The sequence below is a fragment of the Falco peregrinus genome, chromosome 19 (assembly GCF_023634155.1).
Source record: "Falco peregrinus isolate bFalPer1 chromosome 19, bFalPer1.pri, whole genome shotgun sequence".
In the NCBI taxonomy this organism is placed as follows: Eukaryota; Metazoa; Chordata; class Aves; order Falconiformes; family Falconidae; genus Falco; species Falco peregrinus.
This window is the reverse complement of record NC_073740.1, coordinates 5,290,419-5,301,383: the sequence shown is the minus strand read 5'-3', so window position 1 is coordinate 5,301,383 and position 10,965 is coordinate 5,290,419. Positions and strand designations below refer to the sequence as shown.

At 56.7% G+C, this 10,965-nt stretch overlaps 1 protein-coding gene and 1 long non-coding RNA gene across 2 annotated transcripts in view; one reads left to right on the top strand and one right to left on the bottom strand.

Moving 5' to 3' along the window:
- Positions 1-1,395: 1,395 nt before the first annotated feature.
- TXNIP (thioredoxin interacting protein) lies at positions 1,396-5,358 on the bottom strand. Its single transcript, XM_013304818.3, has 8 exons — positions 4,855-5,358; positions 3,838-3,910; positions 3,588-3,735; positions 3,166-3,268; positions 2,782-3,038; positions 2,516-2,672; positions 2,249-2,397; positions 1,396-2,122 (listed from the first exon to the last, which is right to left on the bottom strand). Exons 1-8 carry the CDS (start codon positions 5,102-5,104, stop codon positions 2,087-2,089), a joined length of 1,173 nt encoding a protein of 390 aa, XP_013160272.1. The 5' UTR covers positions 5,105-5,358; the 3' UTR covers positions 1,396-2,086.
- A 498-nt stretch (positions 5,359-5,856) lies between these two features.
- The window catches only part of LOC114014077 (uncharacterized), a 29,609-nt gene continuing 24,500 nt past the window's right edge, over positions 5,857-10,965 (top strand). The window contains exon 1 of the long non-coding RNA XR_008745021.1: positions 5,857-6,013. This is a non-coding gene — a long non-coding RNA (uncharacterized LOC114014077). The remainder of the gene's footprint in view (positions 6,014-10,965) is intronic.

The window sequence follows — 10,965 nt, the reverse complement described above, 5'->3', positions numbered from 1 at the left end:
TTGGCCTGGAGCGGGGCTGACCCCTCACCCGCTTGGCGGGGGGCCCGGGGCACCGGGACGGGGCTGGCGCGGGGCCCGGCCGGGGAAACTGAGGCACAAGGCGCCGGGGGACCCCCGGGCTGGGGCTTGTTTTGGGGCCACCACTGGGCCCGTTTGGGGCTCGTGTGGGGCCACCACTGGGCTCGTTTGCGGCCACCACTGGGCCCGTTTGGGGCTCGTGTGGGGCCACCACTGGGCCCGTTTGGGGCTTGTTTTGGGGCCACCACTGGGCCTGTTTGGGGCTCGTGTGGGGCCACCACTGGGCCCGTTTGGGGCTCGTGTGGGGCCACCACCGGGCCCGTTTGGGGCTTGTTTTGGGGCCACCACTGGGCCCGTTTGGGGCTCGTGTGGGGCCACCACTGGGCCCGTTTGGGGCTTGTTTTGGGGCCACCACTGGGCCCGTTTGGGGCTCGTGTGGGGCCACCACTGGGCTCATTTGGGGCCACCATTGGGCCCATTTGGGGCTCATTTGGGGCCACCACTGGGCTCATCTTGTTTTGGGGCCACCACTGGGCTCGTTTGGGGCTCGTGTGGGGCCACCACTGGGCCCGTTTGGGGCTTGTTTTGGGGCCACCACTGGGCCTGTTTGGGGCTCGTGTGGGGCCACCACTGGCCCGTTTGGGGCTCGTTTGGGGCCACCACTGGGCTCATCTTGTTTTGGGGCCACCACTGGGCCCATTTGGGGCTCGTGTGGGGCCACCACTGGGCTCGTTTGGGGCCACCACTGGGCCCGTTTGGGGCTTGTTTTGGGGCCACCGCTGGGCTCATCTGGGGCTCACGTGGGGCCACCAGTGTCCCCCCCGGCTCGCTGTGGCGTACAGCCACAGCCCCCAGTGTCCCAGCGATAAGGCCGCGACGTGCGGGGCGGGTGCCACGCCATGCCGGCGGCGGCGGTGAGATAAGGGCCGGCCGTGGCGCCCAGCCCCCACGGCAGGACAGGGAAACTGAGGCACGGCGCGGGGGGCAGGGTGCTGAGCCCTCTGCCAAGGTCACGGTTGTTTTCGTCGAGGCAGCCACAGCCCCCGGCCCTCCGCCATCACCTTTCACCCACATTCCCAAAAAAAAAAACCAGGCCCGGGGAGGAGGATGTCACCGCAGCAGCTGGCAGGGAATTCCCATCACCCCGCTGCCACGTGCCTGCTGGCCACCAGTGCCCCTTTTGCCAGGAAAACTGGGAAAATCCACTCCCCCCCCCCCCCGGGAACATGAGCTATAGCCAGAGCAAGATGCTCACCGCATCAGCAGGTAATTAGCAGGTGGCTGGTTAATGAGCACCAGAGCGCACAGGCCAGGCCCCGTTCAGCGGCTGCGCCAGCATCGCGCACGTCTCTTTATTGAAGCAGAGGCAGAGAGCAGTGGCAGTACAAAATACATTTATTTATTTATTCTCCCCTCATCCACCCCAAAAAATAGAAAACAGTAGAAAAGGAGCCGCTCCCCCCTCTCCATCCCGCTCTGGTGCCACCAGCGTTTCCCACTATGAGCCACCTTTCCCCCACGGGGTCAGCCGGCCCAGCATCGCCTGGATGTGACCGCAGGAGGTGGCCGCAGGACGCGGTGGCCATGGGGAGGTGAAAGCTGCGGTGCAGCCACCCCAGAACAGGTTTAGTCACCATCTTTGCACGCCTGGGTGGCGCGTTCGCCAAACCAATGGCGGACGGGACAGGAGGGCGCGGTGGCCGGTTCCGACCCAACGTTTCAGGGTTTGGTTCTGGTTTTCAGTCGCTCTCCCGCCCGTTTCCATGTGAGCACCGTGCGAAGTTCAAGGTTTGGTGGCAGTTTTTTCTCTTGGAAGACTTTGGCTGTCAGCAAGGTCCGAAGGCACCGCGGGCGCCGCAGCGGGGCGTCTCGGCACAGCCAGCACACGAGGGCACACAGACTCATACACTCATCACCTCCTCACGCTCGCCAGGAGCCGCTGGCCCTTCCAGCAGCCGCTCTGCGGGCAGCGGGGCACCGAGTGATGTCCATGCCACCGCCAGGCGTGCGCCTCAGCGCATGGAGTCCACAAAAAAAGCCAGAAAGTTACTTTTTCTTGACTCTGCGCTCACTGCACGTTGTTGTTGGCGATGCAGGGGTCCACCTGGGCGAGGAAGCAAAAAACCCGTTTGAGATGCTGCGAGATTGAATCCCACGCTACCCCCCAGCAGGCCTGGCGCAGGCGAGACCCCTCCGGCTCGCCCCCCTGCTGCCCCCCACCGCTGCTCACCTCCGTGTAGGTGGGCGGTGGCATGAACTTGAACTCCGGGGCGTACATGAATATGGGGCTGTCGAAGCTGTCGGGGTCATCCAGGAGAGGCGTGGTGGGGCTCTCCAGGCGGTGGTCTTCAGGAACAATGTCCAGGTAGCACGGGGGTGCTGCAAGGGATGGAGGGATTGGTGAGCTCTGGGTTCCGCCCCAACACCCCGCTGCAGCCCCCCAAACTTCGGTGGGGTCACCAAGGACCCCCTTCACAGTTACCACAGCTCCACTCACCTTCTGGAGCATCGGGGAGGTTCAAATCCACCCAGCTCATCTCGGAGCTGGTCTGACTGGCCATGCTGGAGCTGCGGCTGCTGATGCCCGAGCGGCTGCCGATGACGAGGGGCAGCTCCAAGATGATTTTCTTGGACCCAGGGACACTGACGTAGATCTGCGAGGGCAAGAACCAAGAGTTTTGAGGAACGTTGGGACCCAGGGGTGGACAAAGTTAACCCACCTGACCGAGCGAGGAGGGGGAAATAGCGAGTCCAGCCGCTCACCTGCAGGAAATACTCCACACGCAGAATGTTGCAGCCCAAGATGGACGGTTTGAGCTTCTTGACGCGGATGGTTTTGCCCCGCCAGGACTCGGACATGCCCGAGACTATGTGGTTGCCTCGGACGCAGGAGAGCTTCTGGGTGAAGACCTTGGTCTGCCCGTTGGCCAGGTAGGTGTGCTTGGCGACGATGGCCGCTTTGGGCACCACGATGCGTGAGCAAGTGTTCTCGAAGTCAGCATTGATGCAGATCTCATCACCTGGGGAGGGAACGGCGTTTGGCATTGAGCAAGGCCAGAGCACTTCCCCCGTTTTTGCCATTTTACACCCCCGATGCTTGGGTACCGCTCACCTCCCCTTCTCTGAGAGGGGAGGACAGGCTCTTACCTTCACAAAACCCTTTCCTGTCGATCTGAGCGCTGACCGACACTCGTCCGTCAGGAATGAACATGCAGGACACCTTCTTCTCCTTCTTGGCAGCAACCGGGGACTGTTGACAAACAGGATTGTCACCCAGGTGATACCAGCCTGCTGTTCCCAGCCCGCTCCTCCTTCCTTCCTCTTGTTTTGCAACGAACTATAACTTCCCCATCAGGTTCCAGGGCCTTGCAGCCAAGCGAAAGCAGAACAAGCGGCTCTCTTTCTCTCAGTGTAGGACTTCTTAAGAACTAAGTATTTAATCCATGCTCAGCAATAAAGCCCATTAGAGGCGTCTTAATGCCAGAGGTCAGACTGACCCTACCCAAGGGCTTTTTCTCCCTCCCAACACCTGTCTACGGCCAAACTTCTCTGAGCGAAGCAGCACGTACCAACAGTTCTGGAGTGTTCACATCAACGGGATCCATAACCTCAAAGCGCTTCTTTATCTCCTGAGCAGGGATAGATGGGCGCTCCAAGAAGGCTTTCACCCAATAATCCACGCAGCCGTACTTTCCCTTGAAGGTGGTACCCAGAGGCCTGTGGGGAAGAAACACTCATTAAGACATCTGAAGCAGCAAGAGTTTTTCCACAACAATCCCAATGTATCTTTTTATGAAGCAGCATTCATCTCATACTTACCCTTGGGGAAGCTCGAATCCGAATTTGTACTCGTACTTGTTACCGGGTCTCAGGATTACAGAGCCGTCCTCATCTGGGAAAAGAGAAGTGGAAGGAAAGCGTCAGCTGAAGCTCTGGGGGTTTGTTCTTAAGCATTATCCCCAGTTTGCTTACACAGGCGCGATGAAGTCAAGCGCTGCACAGGCTTGAGCCGCATGAGCTGCTGGGTAAGAGCCGCCCACGTCTACCCCCCTAAAACAGCCCGAAAGCCTGCTGTCCTCTCGAAGCAGGGAAGTAAGGCTCACTGAATCTCACTTCTTTCAACATCCGACTGAAGCCAGAACACAGTGTCCTGATGTGCTTCACTCCCTGCTACCGCTCCCTGCCACACCCCACTTCCACTCCGTGGGAGCAACAAGTCCCCACTTCTTCTGCCCGGCAATCTCTCCATCTCCAAAGACTTCACGTCACCTTGGTTATCTACCAGGGCACTCTGCCAAGTCCTCATCTCTCGCCTTCCCTGGAGCCAGCCTAACAGAGAGGCTGCTGAAGGCAATTCTCCATGCCCAGGAGAAGAAACTCCTTGTCCTGGGCCACCACCCGCCCCGTGTGGGCTACCGGCACCTCCGGCTGCCTCGACACTCAGCGAGGCCAAGTCCTCTTCTCGCTCCCTGCGGGCATCGCTGCCGTTCCACCAGCCACACCAACACCCAACGGCAGGCAGCTCGCCCAGCTTTGCTTTTAGCCCTCACCTTGCAAACTTTGAACTTGACTTCACCGAGCCCTGCCACCCTCCACAGGTTTCAATGCGTTTGGTTACTTCTCCCCAGACTCATCATCCCCCACGGAACACCGCGACTCCTCGCTGCACAACTTGCCCAGCCAACATGTATCCCGAAGGGATGCAACCAGGAGACTGACTCCGGCCTCCCAAGAGCAAAGGAAAAGCTGCTCCTCAGCAGGCACCTTTCCAAGCCCTTTTATCCACCCCACACCCCCACCTTTTGCTCCCCGGTTCTCCCAGCCCCAGAGCCTCACCAGTGGGCTGCTCCTCCAGGCTGAGGACATCCTCGAAGCGCAGGTACTCCACCTCCTGCTTGCACTGCTGGGGGCCCTTGGCCCAGTTGACTTTGGCCACCCCACAGGCCAGCACCTTGACAGCATTGACTCGAGTGACCTCAGCCACCTCCACCAACACATGCCCAGCCACTTTCTCCCCACTGCAGTAGACCTTCTCAGGCTCGCTGAAAGCCAGGTGGAAACTCTTCACCTTCTTGAACATCACCATGGCTGAGACAAGTGGGGAGAAATGCTCTCGAGAAACAAGCAGAAGAGCAGCACAGGGCAACAACCGCGGGTTTCTGGGTTTTTTTTTTCCCCCGCAAAGTAAAAAAAACTCTTCTAAACCAGGCGAATTTCACTCAAAATTGGCAGTTTAAGCCTTTGTTGGCTAAAGCTGAAGGAGCTACGGGGGGTGGGGGCGAACGCCACAGCCACGCCGTAACAACCGCTGCCCTCAGCTCTGTGAGCGCGGCCCCTTCCGCCCGCCGCCTTTTATAGCCGCGCCCGCGCGCTCCCCCCCCGCCCTGCGCCTGTTGATGCCAGCAGCTCCACGCCGAGGGCGCGTGGCCAGGCGTGCTGCTCGCGTGATCAGCGCCACCATTGGCCACCGCCACCTTGTTTACAGCCCCGCCGACCAATCAGCGCGCCCGGTGGGGAGCGTGGACAGCGTGTGAAGGAGAGGCGAGCGTGTTCTAGGAAAAAGAGGGGGGCGGGGGGGGCGGTGAGTGGGTCGGAGTGACAGCGCAGCAGGCCAATGGGAAGTGAGGACGGCGGCGCCGGTGGCCAATGGCGAGCAGGGAACGGCTTGGGACGTTCTTGGCCATGAGGGAGGGGGAGAGTGCCCCCAGGGTGGGTGACTGGGACCTACTGGGCTGGGACTTGGTGTGCTGGGTGAACTGGGAGCGGCTCGACAGGGCCTTTGGTGCCCCCGTCGCCCCGTTGGGGCCTGTCTGCCCCCTTCCTCACCGTCGTCGTCCCCCCCCCCCGCCCCCAGCCTCCGGCCCAGGGCAGCCTGGGGGCATTTCCTCAGCGCCCCTGGCCTCCCCTCTGCCGTGCCTGAGGTGCTGCCTCAGTCCCTTTCTGGGCTGCCCCCCTTCCCCCCACGTTATCTGAGGTAAATAAGGACGAATTTGAGGTAAGGGACCGAGGACTGACCCTGGCGGGTCTCCCCCCTTCCTTCTGGGGTGTGTATTGGGGGGTATTTCCCCCACTTCTGCCCCTTCCCATGACACCCTGATGAGGGGCCTGCACCCGCTTCCCACCCACGACCGTGTTCTGGGCCTTTCCCATGCGTCTGTCCCAGAAATATCCCTCCCAACGCACCATCATAGGCCTAAAAGGGAAGCGTGACACCCCCTCCCGCTCCCCCATGCTTCGGGATCCTTCCAGAGGATGTCTTGAGGGGGGAGGGGACAGAAAGTGGCTTTCGAAAAAAATCTGAGGCCAAGTGTTTGTTTTTAAGATTGCAGTGTCTGGATGTTTCTTGCTATCGGCTGTAGAAAATGGTTGGTATTTTTTCATCAACAAGTCTCACCTTGATCTGACCGGTGGCAAACAACCACAACCTCTAACCTGTGGCTGGGGCAGGCCCCTCATCCCTCTTTTATTAGCTGGGATTTGGGGAGTGGAGACAGTTGTGTTGTTGCCCGTAGGAGACTTTTGACTCAAAGAAACCCTCGGATTTTCCTTCCTAGATAATTTTTGCTGAGCAGACATTCCTCCCTGACAGGCGGGGGCTGTTCTGCCCATGGTTTTAAAACCCGTTAATGCTTTTACAGCTCAGGAAAACACGGGGAGTGGAGGAAACAGGAGAACAATATTTTTGGAGCCACCCAACAAAGCAGGAATGGAAAACGAGGGCTCCTGTGACCTCCCCACCCCAAAGGAGGAAAGGGGATGCAGTTCAGTTAGCAGTTGTCTCCATTGTCCTTCAGAGCTTGTTTGTCCGTGTGTTTGTGGTGTGCACCGTGTTTTTCTTTCTCTGCCATCCTCTCCTTCCCCTGGAGTTAATTCACACCTGTTAGTATAAACTGATAAGCCAGTTGGTTAAACTGTTTTCCTGCCAAACTGCAGGACAGATTTCCTTGCTGCGAGAGAATTATTTCACACTCGGGTACATAATGGAGGAACTGCGCCTTTTTCCGGCCGCCTCTGGTCCCAGCAAGCTCGCCCCATTGTTTCCAGCTGCGTGCTAAGAAAAAGGTACTGGAATAATGAAGAATTGTGGGTTTGTTCTAATTTGGCAAAACGAGGAGAGGTCTCATTCCGGCCTTGCCAGCTTTGGGATATTTGATCCCAAAGACGCCAGCCCAGCTTGGATCTGTGCCCATCATTCCCTTAGGAGCCATGTTTACGTTCTCCCTCTCCGGTTGCCTTTGGTGCCGGTCTTTCCAAGGAAGATGTATCCAGCTCATGGCTGCTCCTTCTCGCACAGTAAAACACATTCCAGCAATGTCAAAGGATGATCAAGTTCTAAGGGAAAGAGCTCACCAAAGATATGGGCCAAGGCACGTTCCACAGCCCGAATCCTCTCCAAATTTCTCTTTATCTGTCAATCAGCTTTTGCCCTTTGCTCTCCTGACCCCTATCTGGCTGGCAATGCCTCCCCAGTCCTTCTGCAGAAGAAGGAACAGCTGTAACGTCCTTAGAGCTGAGACTTGGTTCACAAGGTTTCCCACGCAAGCAGTACCCTGGATTAAGCAAGGGTTTCAGAAATGCTTAGGAATTTCAGCTTGTAGAAATGAAAGCTTCAAAATGTCACGTCTCCTTCAAGAAACAAGGGCATCAGAAGAGAAGCCACTCGGATTTCTGGCCAGAGACCATCTCTTGGGGGCTTCCTTGCTCCCACTACATTGTTTTAAGGCGTTCACCCCCCTCTCAGCTTATTTCCCATGGGAATTGTGGTGTGTGGAGGATCTCCCCAACCCTTAATTGAGAGTAAGGCCAGTGCTGAGGGTGGATGGGGAGAGTGGCCAGAGCCTTGTCTTCTCCTGGCATGCCTGGCGGGGGGCGAGGTGCAGCAAGGAGAGCAGCGTGACTAACGCTCTATGCTGGAGATGACCTGGGTCAAGGGCTGCAGGGTTGGGCTGAGCAAGAAACCAGGCCCTGAGGTGACTCACTGAGAGCTGGGGCTGCTGTGGATCATAGACAAGGAACTGGGTAAGGCAGAAACTGGGCAGTACAGCAGTTTTTGGCACTGCACACCGTGCCGGCCATAGAAACTGCCCTTGTTCACACTATCCATCTTAATCCCGCTTGTAATAAAAGCCTGATGCTGATAGAAGCAGCTTTTTTTTTTTTTTTCTCCTGGTCTAGGTTATCGGGAGTCGCTACCCAGCGTTGCCTGGAGAAGCCACACTCCTCTCGTGGCAAGCTGTCCTTTGCCCCGTCTGTCAGACAAGCGGCTGGCACCCCTGAATTGCTGGGAGAGCTGGTGGGTGCCTGCCGGAGACTTCTGGAGCATCTCTGTGCTGTTTTCTCTCTTTTTTTTTTTACCATATATGGTTGTTTCTAGCAAATTCGAGGCGGGGAGGGGGGGAAGAGAGGGACGTGAAGGGATCCACAGTGGCCCGAGTGAAGGGACAGACTGTGCCTGGAGTGCGGTCGAGAGCGGGAGCCGGGGCGGAAAAGGCATTTCCTTTGGCAAGGTTGTTTGTGTACAGGGAACATAACAAATAAATCCCACGATGATTAGATTGGGCCAGTGTCACTGCAGCTGGAAAACGAGGGACCGCGGGATTTGGGTGGCTCCTGGAAAGCCACCGCTTCTCCCACGCTTGGCTTCTCGCTGTTGATGTTTGGCTGTGGCCACGGCAGTGACTGAAGAGCAAAAGGGCTTCCTGAGATTTCTAGCTGGGTTTGAAAGCAGGCAGTGAGGCAAGGGGAGTGTCCCCGCTTCAGTTTCTGAATAGAAGCAGGAGTTTTGGTGAGGATGTCGTTTTTTTTGTGGTGCCTGGCTTGAGGCAGGGGTGACAGCACCGCTGGGTGGCCAGAATGCAGAGGTGAACGGGGCTGGTATTTGGCAGCTCTTCAGGGATCTGCCCAAAATGGGTTGGAGAGCTCTCAGGGCAGATCCCCATTAGGGGTTTCCAAAACCAGCTTTTTTTGTCCACAGCACTGGCTTGTGGCACTGCTGCCAGTGCTTTGTAGCGCTGTGCAGGCTGCGTACTGTTTTGAAATGTTTTGTGGCACACGTATCATGGATCGGGAACCCCTTTTCCCCTTCCCCATCCCTGCTGAACAGGGACAGATCATCTCAGGGCTCAGGTGTGAGGACTTTTCCCCCAGAGCCCCCAAGTTCCCAGCTCCTGCCAAGGAGTGCAATGTAGAAGCTCTCCCGACAGATGGTTCTTTGCCGCGGTAGGATTTCTTCACCACTGTTTTTCTGGCCAGATTGTGTGTTTGCAACAGAGAAAGGGGAAAGCCAGAGCTGAGTGTCAACAGCCTGTGACAAGAGACCAAACTTGGTCATCCATAAACAAAGAGGAATTTGAATTCATTTTTTGGGAAGTCCCGTGTCTTATCATCTGGTCTGGGCAGGAAGACTCTGTTGCATAAGCCTGTTTCTCCTCAGCTTTCACCCCTGCTTCATCCATTTGTCCCTTGAAGGGCCCCAGCGGGTTCTGCAGATGCTGGAGAGGGCAAAGAAATAAGGAACTTTTCTTACTTTTCAGCAGCCAAAGCTACTTTGAGGCTGGTGGCCTGTGTGTGCGCGCCGGGGAGCAAGGGGTATCCTCACCGGAGATGGTCACCCTGAACATCAAGATCCCTAATTTAGAAAACCAAGTTGGGTGGCTAAAATCATGGGGGGACAATCCCTTCCTAGACCTCCTTCACCCTCACTGGTCTCAAAGGCAGCAAGGCCAGGTGGTGAAACCCCTAGGGGAGCATTTCATGGTGGCTGGGGTGAGGCTGGCCATCCCCTGGGCTGTGGAACTGCTGCCTCCTCCACAAACCTTCTCATATTTTGGGCTGTGTGGACATCTAGAGGCCTTGCCAGGAATGGCTCAGGAGTGATTTCCTCCATCCCCCCCTGCGGGCCCGCCGCTTGGATTACTCAGGCGACGGACTAATGATACGGGTGTATTCGGCCTGCCCAGTCTAGGTACAGTTTAAGAGGAGGCAGGTGAAGCTGCCTTTAAATTGGTCTACTGGGAGTCAATTTCCTGTACTTTGAGCGTGCTGCTTGTCTGTTTGTGACATGAGAATGAGCAGTCGTTTTATTTTGTGTATTTATAAGAAGGAACGGCTGGAAGAGGCTGAAATCCGCATCTTTGCAAGGACAAGGGGAGGCTGGACCTCCAGAGATGTGGTTTCTGTGCATCCACTGCCCCAATGCCACTGGCACCTTTTTTTTTTTTTTTTTTTTTTTACTTTTTTTGTGTGAGTTGAGGTTATTTTTCATGCAAACGAGGGGGAACATGAGGAAGCTTGCAGTGCTAGCTTTACAGCTGGACTCGGATGATTTTAAGGGTCTTTTCCAACTTCAATGATTCTATGATTCTGTGAAGCATTCCACAGTGAGACGTGCCCATTTCAGCCACGTCCTGTCCATGTTCCTGTTCCCTGCTGGTGATGTTGCTCGAGGCGTCGGCCGTTAGGGACACGAGGAAGCCAAATCTAACCCTGAACTTTGTGGAGGAAGTTCTTGCCTTGGCCTTAATGTCTCGCTAACGAAACGGGCCAGAATTTGGCAGGAAACATGCAGAGGAAAGCTGCGCGCTCAGGTGGCTTTTAAACCAGTGCTGCCATTTCGAAGCTGTGCTTTTGATTTGGACAGCTCTGGTTTACAGGTTAGGGGCTTGGCAGCTCCAACTTCTGCAACTGTATGCCCTCGCTGCCACGCCGGGAGCTGGCAAACATGGCCACTTGAGATGATTAAGCTGGTTTATGACACATAGAAACAGCTGCTAATGGAGATTCAGGTTTGGCTATTACACCTCATGCCCCAAGGCCTTGGCATTTCTCTTCACTATGAGTGAGGCGGGATGTAAGAGGAGCAGATTGTCCCAGACTTCTCACACCTTCCTGCGAGACCCGGTGCTGGCTGCTGTTGACAGCCACCTACCAGGGCTGGCACACCCCATG